We start from the raw sequence: 15,586 nt of genomic DNA, 5'->3' as shown, positions 1-15,586 counted from the left end.
AGCGAAACTCCATCTCAAAAAAAAAAAAAAAGGAAGGTTTTGTTTTGAGACAGAATCTCTTGTCACTCCACCTGGAGTGCAATGGTGTGATCTTGGCTCACTGCAACCTCTGCTTCCTGGGTTCAAGTGATTCTCCTGCCTCAGCCGCCTGAGTAGCTGGGATTACAGGCACCCGCCACTATGCCTGACTAATTTTTATATTTTTAGTAGAGACAGGGTTTTATCATGTTGGCCAGGATAGTCTTGAACTCCTGACCTCAGGTGATCCGCCCACCTCGGCCTCCCAAAGTGTTTGGATTATAGGCGTGAGCCACCTCGCCTGTCCAAGGAAGGTTCTTAATTTAAATTTCAGGAGTTGATTTCTGACAGAAATAGTTCAGTGGTGGAAAAGAAGCTAAATTATATTTTCAAAATACCCTCTCTGCTTGCCTGTTTAGAGAATTTTTGGTTTAGTTGGTTCAAGAAGAAATGATGCCAAAAATCAAGGGTAGAGGTCCATTCACTTTCTCAACATACCTTACCAGCCCCTCATAGTGCAAGCCACCCAGCCAACCCAGGAAACATAGCCCACAGAGAATATCTTGCTTGCCTTTTCAGAGTGGGTATGGAGGGTGGGTAGAATGCACAAAAGTTGCTCATTGAATAAAGAAGACAGCTTTCTAGAGTGGTATTCATGGCTCCTTAACTGGGCTTCCAACTAGACTAGGAAACAGTTACAAATCTTAAATCTTGAGCTCTGTCCTGAAGCTGATACCGACTGTACCACCATCAAGCCCTGTGCTTGCCAGATTCTACTAGTAAGGAGGCAGTTACTACAGACACAATAACTCCTTCCATTTCAGTGTGTTGCAATTAACTAAGGAATCTAATTTTCACAAGACTATTAGTGATGGTACCAGTTTAGCTGGGGCATCAGCCCACTCTGTAATCTAATCTAATGGAGACTCACAAAACATCTTTTTTTTTTTTTTAATGATGCTCGTAAAGATGTATACTTTGAAGGAAAGGAACTATCTCCCATTTATTTTTTCCCCCCAGTATGAACAAAATAGCCTATGAAAAACATTGGTGAGCTTTTGAGAGGGGATTCATTTCTTACTTATTGACAGTTTAGAAGGAATAATTTGGGTCAGATGACGAACCCTTTTGTTTTAGACTCAAACTAAAAATAGAGTTAAAATCAAGATATCACACACAATATATACACAGATAAATATTTTTCCCCTTTCTGTTCATGCCTGGTCTTGTTCATTCCCTATGGTATTAGCCAAGAATGTTTGAAAGGACTAGAGGATGTCAAAGCTGAGCCATTTATTTGGACTGTTCTTGAAATGAATAAGATACATTGTAAACTAATCAGTGAGAAACAATTATGCAGAAATTCTGTCTGCTTAATTGGTACCTACTAGTTTGGCTCCTAGGATTAGCTCCAGTTTTGGAGGGTGAAATCACCAATCCTCTGTGCCAGTGTCCAGTTCTCACACCATGTATAAATATTGCTGTGGTCTAGATAAGCAAAGAGTTTGAGAACCGGTAAACCATGCATTGTACCCAAATCAGTTTTTTGCCACCATACCACTTGACATCTGTAATATCAAAGCACAATATCCCCTGTGCTCAAATTGAAGAGGAAATTAAGAAAGTACTGCTCTGTTCATTGGAGCCACTTAAAGTAATTGGCTTAGCTTATCTGGTTTGATTTTTCTATAAAGATGAAATACACATAATTTGCTAAATCCTTGCTACATTATACGTTGATAATGTCTTTTCCTTGAGTATGCTTCCATTCCTAATTCATGATGACATTTTTGACTTTGTAATGATTGATGTCCCTTCCTCGCCACCATTCATCAAGTGTGGGTCAAAGAAAAAAGAAATCTGCAAATTTTCCAAAGAAAGGCAACAATGTGTGGGTCCATGTGTTCGTGCATACATACCCACACATACACCTTGGAGGGTTTAGAAATCAAAGAGACATTAAATTTTTGTTTGTGTGAATTTCTTGTGTAGACTACCTTAAACACAGAGTCATACAGCCGCCTGACTCTGTTAAGAAGGAGTTTAGAGACTGTACTACTAGTCTTCACATTGTGTATTTAGAGAAACTAAAGCCTAGTCATTTGCCCAAGGCCACTCAGCCTATTAGTGGCAGGACTGAAATCCAGGTGATTCTTTTCGTTGCTATAATGACTCCACTCATGTTGATTTTCCATAAGGGGCTCTAGTTTGTAATAGTCTGAGCGATTTCAGTGACATTCCCCCTCTGTGTCTCAAAGAGATGATTCAATTGTTTGTTGGCTACTGTCAACCTGGCAGCTCCCACAAGCTGAATATGGTGGCAGAAGTTCAAGGACCCAGCAGAGGTTGGGCAAATGGCCCAGTGATTTCTCTCTCTCGGAGGGATTCCAGACAGTGCACATAAGGAGGCTGGTTTGGAATCTGCAGATTTATCAATTTGAGTGGAGGCAGAATGTCTTAGAACAATGGCATTGTCTTTAGTTTCTGCTGGAGGTCTAGTATGATTGTTGCCTGATTCACCACGACTTGAGACATTCTGAATTTAGTCCAGTAATGAGTAAAATAGGAAGAAGGGCTTCTTTTTTTAAATTAAAAAATGATTTCCCCTAAATAAAGTGAATGAAGTGCTAGTGAAAGGGCCTCTCCAAAGACTCATGCACCACTTGAGAATATAATGCTAATAAAAGGTGCCGACAGCAGCTCAAAGGCTGATGTTCTTATCTTGAACTATAGTCATTCAAGTCCCTCTTTTTAACTTTTCTCCTTTGGACACATGTTTGTGATGGGGGAAAGGATGGTCTTAGATGAGAGACTTCTTAGAAAAAGATTTCTTAGAAAAAAGGATTGCAGGTTCTATCCCATATTGTTCAAAGCTGTGATCCAGTTTAGCTTTTTGGGTCTACACAGGCTAAAAGAAGGGAAGGCAATAATTTATTTTCCTTGGATCTGGAATTAAACACCTTTACCCATTCAAGCCTCAAAGCCAAATCCTTTTTTTTTGACCGCATAGTGCATTTTCTTTATGTAAATATCTCTAGAATCTTTGTCTTGACCTAGTATTTTAAGCCTGTATTAGTTATTGTGCTGCTGGAATGGGAGAAAATCCCCTAGGGGAAGGTGCTTTAGGGAAAAGTTAGGCTTCCAGTGTCCCTTCTCTGCTTACCACTCCTCCCCCATCCTGCCTAAAGTTGGAGATTTGTTAAAGACACATGTGAAACCCCAGGCCTCAGTACACACTGATTGTCAGCTGTCTGTCAACATTCTACCCACACTTTTGATCCAAAGTTCAGACACTAAAGTGCAAAGAAATAAATGGAACCCCAGTACTCTGGCCATGGGCCAAAGCAGGGGAAATGCTGCAGACAGTGGTGCCATTATTTCAGGCGTAGTGCTGTTGACAGTGGACAGAGGCCTGCTGTTTCCACCTTGCAGACCTCCCATTTGTGATACCCATTTCTGTCAGCAGGACTGTACCCACTGCACCCCTCAAACTAAATTCATCTCCTGGTCCTTCTTTTTTTCTGGAGTGCCCTAGCTGTCCCAGGACGATTCTGGCACTTCAGAATTAAAAGGATAGAGAAATATTTGTCTGACTTTCCTAAATGTTAAAGCACCTAAAAGGAAAAAAACAGACTTACAAAAATATAACGGGGTCATCCCCCCAAACTTTGCACATTATGATATATGATATGTCAAAATATAACGTTTTCTAAACATTACCATCTCTCCCCACCCTTATACCTAATCTGCAGCAGACTCAACACTGCCCTTTCACCTCTTAAAACTTTGTAGAACCACTAGATAACAAATGTACTTCATACCACTGACCCCACCTTCCCAAACATGCACTCGCTGGCAATTCCAAAGAGACTCTCCAAAAAAATAGACATTTGAAAAAAGTACCTGTTTACACTCAGTCTATCTGCATATTATTTTTCAAGATTATTACTTTTTTAACCATAAAAAAGATTGCATATTGGCAATATAATGAGAAAACCACACTGGCCATTTTAGGATGGTGGTGGAGGGTGAGTGGGGTGGTGCTGAAGCACAGAAGCAAGAGGGCTCAGAGAGGGACAGTTGTGGTCCTCAGCCTTGAGATATGAGGATTGAGCTGGGGTCACCTGTATTCTCAATCCCTGGCCTCCGAAAAGTTCTTCTATTTAGTCACCTCCTTCTCGTCTCTTCACTTTTCCCCATTCCCACTACCCATTCCCATACCACACAGCCCTCTGGAAGCAGAGGCAAAATGGCTTTTTGGCATGTGTCTGCCTGGGCCAGTTTGAAGACAGTATGGCCTTTGGAGGAGTATGATATACAGCAGAGCAAGCTTATTTGTGACTGTTTCCACTCTGGGAAAAATTGTCCATTACTTCTGTGACTTTAAAAATTTAAGCAGTTACTAGGCTGATAGGTTAAGAAACAAATCTTTTGTTCTTGTGGTTTTGCATTAATATTAAGCATGAATATATATCATATATTACATTGCTTTCTTTCTGCTCTGGAGCAGACTGCACTCCTTCCAAACTGGAAAACTGCACAGCCCATGAACTGAGATTTTTGAAAGCTCTTATTTCCCCATTCCCCAACACTTCCTCCCAGCCCTCAGTTACTATATTAGAAAAGTCCCTCCTGACCCCCCACCCACAGCCCACCCGCGGTTAAATAGTGCCACATTCTAAAATTCATGCATCGCTGCATTTTGCTATTGCACATATTGTAGAGAGAGTTGTGTAAGTTTGCCCCCTCCCTTAGTCTTCTCCTATTCCCCTTCTCTTCCTTAGTCTCTCAGATTCCTGTGCTATTCCCATGTTCCCCTCTCCCAGCCTCCCCCAACCTTCCAGACCCTTCACTGGTTGTGGACGTCCTCTCTACGGACAATCTTGTAGATGATCCAATAGAACATGTTGAAAATGAGGAAGGCCATGGGGAAGCCAATGCGGGATATTTTGTCAATCTTCTTGGCCCTCTGGATGAAGAGTTTTCGCATCTCCTCTGGGGACTTAGACGGTGCAGGAGGGGGGTTGGTGGTGTTATTGTTGTTGGCGCCCTTGACTGAGATGCCATCCTTGGCCTGCAGACATGCTGGGCCCATCCCATAGGCAGAGAAGTTAAAGCGGCCTTCTCCAGCTTCATCCTCCTGGAATAGATTCAACATGGGGCTCTACTTAAAATAAGACAGGGACTAGGCACCCTCCCTGCAAGGCACTCCCCTGAGGGCCAGGCCATGCCCATCTGGTTCTCCCTGCTTTCCAGACTACACCACTCTAGGTTTCTGGAGGCTTTTTGGCTGGCTGGGGAGTTCTGCCTTATAGAGGGGCGCCACTTGCCTGCTGAAACAGATGCAAACCAGGGGATAGGAATGTGGTTTAGAGTTGGAGACCTGGGCTCAAGTCCCAGCTGTATCAGTTGCTGGTTGTATGACCACAGGCCAGTAATTTCCTTCTGTGAGTCTCAGGAAGTTTTATTTCATTTTTTCCTCTACCTGGGGGATAAGATTCACCCCACTACTCCACAAGTTTCTTTTGATCATCAGAGGTTATACTTGGGAACATATTCAAGGTTGTACTGGATTTTAGTTAGAAATTCAGAGGACAATTTGGGGAGATCCCCTGCTTTGCCTCTGTTGCTTCCTTGCCCTCTTCCCCATCCCATTCCCCAGTTAATGGCTCCCAGGAATGGGTGATAAGGAGGTTGGCTGTGGCTCAGGATGGAGCAGGAGCTCTGGGCCTCACTTACATTCTATAAGCCAGGGAAGCCACAGCTTCTTCCTGCCTCCATGTTCCCACATCCCTGGCAGTTGTAACTTCAGACAGACCTCTGGATTTTTACTAACTTTTTGTACAAGGCTCTTCATCATTTGGCTCCAACTTACCTTTCCAGGCTTGCCTTCTCCCCGACCAGATACTTTGCACCCCTCCAGCTTTGTTGTACATTTTCTCTTATGTGTTCTCACGTCCCTGCCTTATGCTTACTGCCAAAATGCCTGCTGCCCTGATCCTTCTGGTTCATCCCTTTCCCAGGTCATGGTGGTCTTGCCCTGGTCTGAATCATGGAGGCATTATTGTCTGCTCTCCTCATGCCCAGGTTTGTTATCTTTGCATGTGAGCTGAGAAGTGGAGTTGAGAATCTAATGTTTTGGTTTCAACTGAACTGTTGATTCAGTGTTGGCATGGAGAAGTTTTATCAGCTTATATTGCCCACGTAGATAATGCTTTTAGGAAAGGAATACTATCTTCTGCTTGTTCCTGTGTAGGACAGGGCCAACAGAGAACAAGAAACTCAGTATAAGATCTGCTGGTGGCTCTCCCTCTCTACTGTAGGATAGGTCACCTTCTGGTTTGTTTGTTTTGTTTTGTTTGTAGAGATGGGGTGTCTCGCTATGCTGCCCAGTCTGGTCTTGAACTCCTGGCCTCAAGAGAACCTCCTCCCTTGGCTTTCCAAAGTTCTGGGATTACAGGTATGAGTTACTGTGTCCAGCCCACCATTGCAATAGCCTCCAGTCTGCCCCCACCACCCAAACCATTTGAGTTGTAGCACAGTTCTTGTTCATCTTTTGCTTAAAAACTTTTAATAGGCTGCCATTGACTTCTGGCTAATTAAAATCCTTAACATGATAAACAAAGCCTTAGAACGTGGATGCTGCCTGCTTTTCCAGCTTCATCTTATGCCATTTCTATCTGGTGTTCTATGCTTCAGTCACTCTGAAATATTTCCTTATATTTGAAATGTCCTGCTCCTTATTTTGAACTCTGGGCCTTTGTACAAGTTGTTCTCCCTGCCTAGAACACAATCTCAATCCCATCTCTTGCCTCCAACTCCTGTTTCACCTAATTCGTCCTCAGAAGCCTTCTCTGAGCTCCCAAGTGTAGCCTAGCCATCCCTGCTGTGTGCTCCATAAATCCTTTATACATATTTCTCTCTTCTTTTTTGTTTTTGTTTCTGTTTTTTCTTTTTTTTTTGAAACAGAGTCTGGCTCTGCCGTCCAGGCTGGAGTGCAGCGACACAGTCTTGGCTCACTGCAACCTCTGTCTCCCAGGTTTAAGTGATTCTCCTGTTTCAGCCTCCCGAGTACCTGGGACCACAGGTGCGTGCTACCACACCTGGCTAATTTTTTGTATTTTTTTTTTTTTTTAAGTAGAGACAAGGTTTCACCATGTTAGCCAGGATGGTCTCGATCTCCTGATCTCATGATCTGCCCGCCTCAGCCTCCCAAAATGTTGGGATTACAGGCGTGAGCCACCATGTCCGGTCATCTCCCTCTTTTCTTAAAGCTCTTGTAGCCGGGCGCGGTGGCTCAAGCCTGTAATCCCAGCACTTTGGGAGGCCGAGGCGGGTGGATCATGAGGTCAAGAGATCGAGACCATCCTGGTCAACATGGTGAAACCCTGTCTCTACTAAAAATACAAAACATTAGCTGGGCATGGTGATGCGTGCCTGTAATCCCAGCTACTCTGGAGGCTGAGGCAGGAGAATTGCCTGAACCCAGGAGGCGGAGGTTGCGGTGAGCCGAGATCACGCCATTGCACTCCAGCCTGGGTAACATGAGTGAAACTCCGTCTCAAAAAAAAAAAAAAAAAACTCTTGTAACGTTGTATTGTAATTTCTTGACTAGCATCTGTCTTTTATTACATTGTAAGTTCCCTGAAAGTAGAGGCAAAATCTGCCATGTTCACTGCACTCTTAACTCTGAACATATGAACATAGTCCTTGGTTTATAAGCTCAAAACTTGGTACATATTTGTTGATTAAATGTTTACTTGTATATCTTCACCAGCTTTATCTTCCTTTATTCATTTGTTTTTTGGTTTGTTTAGATGGGGTTGTATTTTTAGCACCAGAAGCGTTTGAGACATATGCTAAATGCTCAAGAGATCCTTGGAAAATGAACGAATCTTGTCCAGCACCTTCATTGCAAAAGTGGGGAGGAAGAGGATGTGCTACATATATGCAATGCCTGGCAAATAGGTGCATAGTAAGTACTTGTCTATGCATATGGCAACAGTAGAAGAGTCAATGCCAGGGCCAAGGAGAGGAGTTGGGGGGAGCCGGCCAAATAGCTGGACCTAATACTTAGAAGGGGGTCTAAGTCTGAACTCTATTATATTTCAGTGAAAATCTCCCCTTGCTTGGGCTGGGGATGTTGGTTTTTTTTTGTTGTTGTTTTAATTTTAAACTAGGACCTAGTTAGGTAGGGGGAAGGACCAAATTAATTTTTTATGCTGCTTTGGATATTATTCTTTGCCTTTCTCATCTGTTAAACATGGGAATGGGAAGAGTAGAGGTTTGGATTGAAGGCCCTATCTAGCTAGAGGATTATCAATTTTACATTGTGTCTGTGAGAAAGGAAATTCCCTAGGAATGACTGGTAAAAGGCTTGCTATTCTTACTGGAACCAGCAGGTGGCAGGAAATGCATGCCCAACTGTATCTAGAACTGCTTAGAGCTGGAGGAGGGGAAATCTGGTTGTGTACTCTGGAACCCAGGGAGGTTGCTAGCAGTATGCCTGCTGAGCCTGGTGCTCGCAGATACGGTTTCCTAATAATTTGCGTAAGGAGGCCAGCCAGAGAATTCGAAAACCAGATGCTTTCTGCACAACAAATGAGGCAACATGGGAAGATGGTGGGAGTTGGGAAGGCTGGCCAAGATCACAGGCTCTGAGAAATTCAGGCATGTAGCTAGTTCCTCTCCATTCACTGTCTGGATTTAAAATTCCCTCTGCAAACTACCTGTTAAAGAGAGGTTTCTGGAAGAGAAGCTTGTACACCGCTAGTGTACAAATCACTTCCAGAGCGGCTTACTCCACAGGAAACTATTTTTTATGGTGAGCTCAATTCTCCATCATTGCAATTTCTAACATTTGGGCCAACTTAAGAGCCCTTATAAATGAGAAAAAATTAATTCAAATGCATACAAGGAGGCAGGCAGGAGAAATGTGAGTGGTAAAGTAAGTTGGGGCTGAAAAATATCTGGTTAGAAGAGATGGTATTAACTGGAGAATGCACTCCCTATCTAAAGGCAGTTCCAGTGCACCAATACCTTATGGGAAGCACATCCAGTATGGCTGAATGCTGTCATTTTTTTCTAATGAAGCCAGAAGTGCGATTTTTAAATGCTGACCCCTTAGTCCAGATTTTAAAAACACTCCTGGCCAAAGTAAAGATATTTGCGTACCAAATTTCACCTTCTGGCTACTAGTTTTTGACCTCCATCTTGGAATAATGCTTAGTCTTTATTTAAGATCTATTAAATGCAGGACGATTTTTATCTGCTTCAGGATGGACACACTGATGAACAGATAAAAACTCATGATGGTATGGTTAATGTTTAGAGAAGAACCTCGGGTCTTTGAACACCTCTCTTGCCTTTGCCTTTAGTACATTGTGATGCCAGTGACTTGGCCTTGCTATTGTAGGCCTCCCTCATCAGGAGTGGATGGGGTGATTGCTGAGGCATCTTCCAGGAGGGAACCAAGTAGGGGAATCTGATCAAATCTAAATAGTGGCTTCATTCACACTTTATCTGGCCAGAGAGAAAGTGTTTGTTTTCTTCTAGTGTGTCAAACTGGTAGGTATTTGGGGAGGGTAGAAGCAGCCTTTGAAAGTACCATAGGCCACCATACTACGTATCTTCAGGAGGCTCCATTCCCATTTTAGTCTATGCAAACAATATCTAGTGGAGCTGTGCAGTGTCCAATCAAAAGGCCTAGTGATAGTAAAATATCTTGGACATGGTCTTTTCAAATTAATGTTTTTAACAAATGTCTCTAGCAAACGAAATTACAAAAAGCAGCTAGTCTATGGGGGAAAAAAGGAAAAATAAAAACAAATTCTAGATATAGTTATGTTTGGTCATTTTCAGTTTCTTTCTTTTTTTTTTGAGACAAAGTCTTACTATGTTGCCCATATTGGTTTGGAACTCCTGGGCTAAAGCAATCCTGTCACCTCAGCCTTCCTAGTAGTTTGGATTACAGGTAAAAGCCATCATTCCAGTTTCTTAATTAGACTTTCTTTTTTTCTTTTTAAGAATCAGAGGCTAGGTATTCAATGGACAATATAGAGTAGCTAAAACTAGGGGTCATTTAAAAAATTCTATCTGGCTTTCTGAACCCAAGACAATTTTCTCCTTCAATGCAGATTTAGAAGGATGGTGATATCTTAATTCCCATGGACATCTTCTGTCTTGGCATGTCTGCCTCCTCCCTATGGTAAACTGCCAGAAGTTAATTGAATCAGATTGCTGATGTTTAAGAAAAACACTGATAGAAGTTTGTGTATATGTAATCATTTTAATACTTGGCATGGTAGGAACAAAAAGCTGCTTTGGCATCCACTGATTTAATTCTCACCAGTTTCCCTTTATACACAGTTTGCACATGAAGAACCTGGACCCAAGAATAGACTATCTTGAAGTCTCATAGTAAAGAGGACTAAAGAGACAGGGTCTTTTGTTACAGCACATTGCAGCTTGGCAGACAACTATTTTGTTTTGTTTTTGTAATTTACTGATTAATAGACAGTTATTTTAAATAGATCAGTCTAAAGCTTGTAGCATCTGACATTGCAGGTATGTGCTGTGGCCTGCAACACTATGACAGGTCCTAGTGTGTCCCTCGTTGCCCTAATCTGTCACTAGAAGAACTTCAGACTCTGTCTGGATGCTGCTTCTTTATTACTTTTAATGGCAAAAACTGCAGTTATTTTTGCACCAACCTAATCATTTGTTTATCCCTTTGTTCATCTGTTTAACAAATACTTATTGCATGCTCCCTATATGTTAGGCCTTGTGTTAGGCACCAGGGATCTAGCACTGAGCAAAAATAAACATGGTCTCTGCTTTTATGGAGCTTGCAATTTGGTAGAAGAGATAGACTTTTAAAAAATCACATCATTGAATTTATGCTTTTAAATCAGGATACATTTTTTTTTTTTTTTTTTTTTTGAGACAGAGTCTCACTCTGTTGCCGAGGATGAAGTGCAGTAGTGTGTGATCTCGGCTCACTGCAACCTCCGCCTCCAGGGTTCAAGCAATCCTCCTGCCTCAGCCTCCCTAGTAGCTGGGATCACAGGTGCCCACAACTATACCTTGCTAATTTTTGTATTTTTAGTAGAGATGGGGCTTCACTAGGTTAGCCAGGCTGGTCTGAAACTCCTGACGTCAGGTAATCCATTCACCTTGGCCTCCCAAAGTGCTGGGATTACAAGCATGAGTCACCATGCCCAGCTGAAATCAGGATACATTTTTACAAGGTTAGAAATTAAGTTCAATTAGAACATAGCACACACAGTGCATTGAAAGAGCAGGACAGGGAACGAGAACAAGATATCTAAAGTCCTGTGTGTATATTTGAAGAACTAAGAAAAAAGCCAGGGTGGTTGGAGTTCAGAGAGCAAAAAGGAAATAGATGTGAAAATGAGACTGCAGAGGAAAGCAGACTCTGATCCCCAGGACAGTGGTCTTCTGGGGAACTGGCTAGGGACCCAGGGTATGGAGCAGTTTGCTCCAGCAGGCTACACACTCCCCAGTGGTATTCTTTGGTCAGTGCATGACCTCTGAGTAAACAGAAGTTGGTTACTTTCCAGAGGTGCCCTGTCAAATATTCCTTTATTCGATCCCTCATATGGTGAGAGAACCCACTCTGGTGGAGGATCTTGCTTGTTGCCTCTATCCTGGAGTAGGAAGCAAAGTCTGAACCTGGGCATTCTACTTTAAGATCTCACCTTTCGTGTGCAATTGTCTTCTGGAATCAAGCCTATTAAAACCATGCAGGCTTGCAGAAAAAAGCCAATGGTTTATAGTTAGTTATTTTAGGTTTATAGTTAGTTATTTTCTTGACCCCATCAGCATTTAGCCCATTAATTCTGCCTGTAGGTATAACTTGATAATTTCTGTAGTGTTACTGTTGCAATTGGAAGAGTGACTGCCTATAGACCCAACTAGGGCATTACTTATGGGAGAAAAGCTGAGACCTCTAGGTCTTTAGTCTATTTCTAACCTGCCTTTTACATTGAGAAAGATGGACCATTGAAACAAATAACACAAGGCAAGACTGCTTAGAACTCTTTTGTTTACTACCAGCTGTCCCTACTTAGGCAGTGACCCAAAGGCCTACCTTGTGATGTCTCCGCTTCCTCCTGAATCGGAGCAGCTCTTTATGTTGCCGAGACACAAAGTTAACGGCAGCATATTCTAGTAGGGCTGAGAACACAAAGAGCAGGCAAACTGCCATCCAAATGTCAATGGCTTTCACATAGGACACCTAGAGTGGGGTTGGAGGAGAAACACAGGGAAGTGAGAGCAGAGGAGTATAAAATATTGAGCATGGTGGGATGTTTTCTGCTCTTCAGTAATTCCCCCCCATCACCCACTGCTCTCTGCTCCTCAGCTGGGATATTAGGCTGGAGGTACAGAGGAAAACAGAAGAGAGATGCATCAAACAGACTGGAAAGAATATTTGAGGTAAATAGATTATGGTACCTACGAGAGTACTAAAGAGAGGACAATGGTATATTTAGCATTATCACTTAGAACAGAATACTGTGTTTTGTTTAAGGGTGATAGGAGCAAACTGTTGTACTGAGCATTAAAAGTGAATGGAGGATGTCAGCTAAAATGACACCATAAGGACTTCTGAAAATTCCTCCATAAAATTAATGAGAACACTGGAAAAAAATTGTCAGTGCCAACTTTTCAGAACTCTGCTAATTACCAAAGGCTTATAGCAGTCCTGTGAACATTTATTCGACAAAAGAAGCTGAATCTTAATCAGAACAGCAAGCTTTGTGGCATTGTTTAGAAGGGTTATTGAGATATAATTCACATACTATGCAATTCACACATTTAACATATACAATTCACACATTTGAAGTGTTTAAATCATTAAACAAAAGAGTTTAATGATTTTTAGAATATTCACACATATGTGCAACCATCATCATCAGTCAATTTTAGAATGTTTTCGTTACCTCAAAAAGAAATCTGTTACCTTTTAGCCATCACCTCTCTATTCCCCCAGCCATAAACAACCACTAATCTATATTTTATATGAATGAAGTAATGTAATATGTGGCCTTTTATGATTGGCTTCTTTCACTTAGCATAATATTTTCAAGGTTCATTCATTGTAACGTGTCAGTATTTCATTCCTTTTTATGGCTGAATAATACTCTGTTTTATGGATATACAACATGTTGTTTATCCATGAATCAGTTAATGGATATTTAAGTTTTCTACCTTTTAGCTACTGTGAGTAACACTGCTATAAACATCCATGTACAACTTTCTGCATGGACATGTATTTTCATTTCCCTTGGAGCTTTGCGGTGTGTTGCCCTATTCCTATCCTAATCTACTCAGCTCCATGAAAACCAACAGCCTTGAAAACCAACAGCCTGTATGCACATGAAAACTAGCTGTCTGGCAGCCATTGGATGGAGCAGAACAGAGCTGGAGCTTCTTCAAAGTCCCATACCCAGAGAGTTATCATCATTTGACGTATTTCATATTTCACACAAAGATGCCACTCTCAAGGCTATCTTTATTTGACCTGATTTGGAGCTGGCCCCGTGTGAACAGCTTTTTCTTTGAGGGCATTAATCAAAAGCAATCAATAGTGATTACTACCTGAGGCAGTTGGGGCAAAATAATAGGTTAATCAAAAAGCTGAAAGGGAAAAGCTGGGTAATGAGATGTTTGTTTTTTCCAGACTTTGGAAAGCTCTGACATATTCTTGGGAAACTGTGTGCAAGCTTAGAGCTGTGTGTATTCCTGGAAAGACCTGAGATGACCCTAAGCTCTCATCTTTGGCTACCTTGATAGTCTGAGCAAGCAGGAAGTGAAGCCTGAGCCTAAGTCAAAGTTGTAAACTGCCTGGCAGAATGTTGAAGGTAGGTCTTAACATACACACAGAGTCCCTTGGGAAAGGCTAGGAGACTTATAGCTTTCAGGCATTTAAGAAACCTTTGTTTGATGTTTAGCTGACTACCAACCTAACTGGCCAGAGATTTCAGTGGTCCCACAAAACAAATAATACAGACTTTACAGAATTAGTTCAGAAACAGTGTAAACAAAGCCAATGGGAAGTTCAAACTGGGTGGAGTCCATTGCAGCTCTGCAAAGCCACTGTAGCCAGATGGCCTTTCTAGATTTCTATTCTTTCAGGGCATCTCTGAAAGAAAGGCTGCAGCCCCAGTCAGGGGCTTATAGATAAAACTCCCATCTCCCTGGGACAGAGCCCCTGGGGAAAGGGGCAGCTGTGGGCACAGCTTCAGCAGACTTAAATGCTCCTGCCTGCCAGCTCTGAAGAGAGCAGTGGATTTCCCAACATAGCACTTGATCTCTGCTAAGGGACCAACTGCCTCCTCAAGTGGGTCCATGACCCCTGTACCTCTTGACTGGGAGACACCTCCCAGCAGGGGTTGAAAGACACCTCATAGAGGAGAGCTCTGGCTGGCATCTGGCGAGTGCACCTCTGGGACGAAGCTTTCAGAGGAAGAAACAGGCAGCAATCTTTGCTGTTCTGCAGCCTCTGCTGGTGATACCCAGGCAAACAGGGTCTGAAGTGGGCCAGCAAACTCCAGCAGACCTGCAGCAGAGGGGCCTGTTAGAAGGAAAACTAACAAACAGAAATAAATAGCATCAACATCAACAAAAAGGACATCCCCACAGAAACCCCATCCGAAGGTCACCAGCATCCAAGACTAAAGGTAGATAAATCCACGAAGATGAAGAAAAACCAGCACAAAAAGGCTGAAAATTCCAAAAACCAGAATGCTGCTTCTCCTTCAAAGGATCACAGCTTCTTGCCAGCAAGGGAACAAAACTGGACAGAGAATGAGTTTGAGAGATTGACAGAAATAGGCCAGAAGGTGGGTAATGACAAACTCCTTCAAGCCAAAGGAGCATGTTCTAATCCAAGGCAAGGAACCAAAAAACCTTGAAAAAAGGTTAGAGGAATTGCTAACTAGAATATCCAGTTTAGAGAAGAACATAAATGACCTGATGGAACTGAGGACAGCACAAGAACTTTGTGAAGCATACACAAGTATCAATAGCCGAATCTATCAAGTGGAAGAAAGGATATCAGAGATTGAAGATCAACTTAATAAAGCATAAAGACAAGATTAGAGAAAAAAGAATAAAAAGGAATGAACAAAGCCCCCAAGAAATATCGGACTATGTGAATATAGGACTACATTTGATTGGGGTACCTGAAAGTGATGGGGATAATGGAACCAAGTTGGAAAACACTCTTCAGAATATTATCGAGGAGAACTTCCCCAACCTGGCAAGACAGGCCAACATTCAAATTCAGGAAATACAGAAAACACCACAAAGATACTCCTTGAGAAGAGCAATCCCAAGACACATAATCGTCAGATTCACCAAGGTTGAAATGAAGGAAAAAAAATGTTGAGGGCAGCCAGAAAGAAAGGTCAGGTTACCCCCAAAGGGAAGCCCATCAGATTCACAGCAGATTTCTCTGCAGAAACCCTACAAGCCAGAAGAGATTGGGGCCAATATTTAACATTCTTAAAGAAAAGAATTTTCAACCCAGAATTTCATATCC

The 15,586-nt window shown here is 42.2% G+C and overlaps 1 protein-coding gene and 1 long non-coding RNA gene across 3 annotated transcripts in view; one reads left to right on the top strand and one right to left on the bottom strand.

Moving 5' to 3' along the window:
• Positions 1-971: 971 nt before the first annotated feature.
• Positions 972-15,586, bottom strand: part of GLRA1 (glycine receptor alpha 1) — a 113,009-nt gene continuing 98,394 nt past the window's right edge. The window contains exons 8-9 of one of the 2 annotated variants that reach the window (XM_032259822.1): positions 12,131-12,277; positions 972-5,182 (exon numbers count right to left, since the gene is read on the bottom strand). In XM_032259822.1, the coding sequence (XP_032115713.1) occupies positions 4,868-5,182; positions 12,131-12,277 (462 nt within the window). In that variant the 3' untranslated portion in view covers positions 972-4,867. The remainder of the gene's footprint in view (positions 5,183-12,130; positions 12,278-15,586) is intronic. The other variant, XM_032259823.1, reaches the window with a different exon arrangement.
• On the top strand, positions 5,134-14,837 carry LOC116537588. The gene is made up of 3 exons (XR_004263208.1): positions 5,134-6,478; positions 7,836-7,986; positions 13,724-14,837. It is a non-coding gene; the product is annotated as an uncharacterized LOC116537588 (long non-coding RNA).

The sequence above is a fragment of the Sapajus apella genome, unplaced genomic scaffold, assembly GCF_009761245.1.
Source record: "Sapajus apella isolate SASKATOON/1434 unplaced genomic scaffold, GSC_monkey_1.0 scaffold112, whole genome shotgun sequence".
NCBI lineage: Eukaryota > Metazoa > Chordata > Mammalia > Primates > Cebidae > Sapajus > Sapajus apella.
Note: the sequence above shows the minus strand (reverse complement) of the source record. Positions and strands in the feature narration are given on the sequence as shown.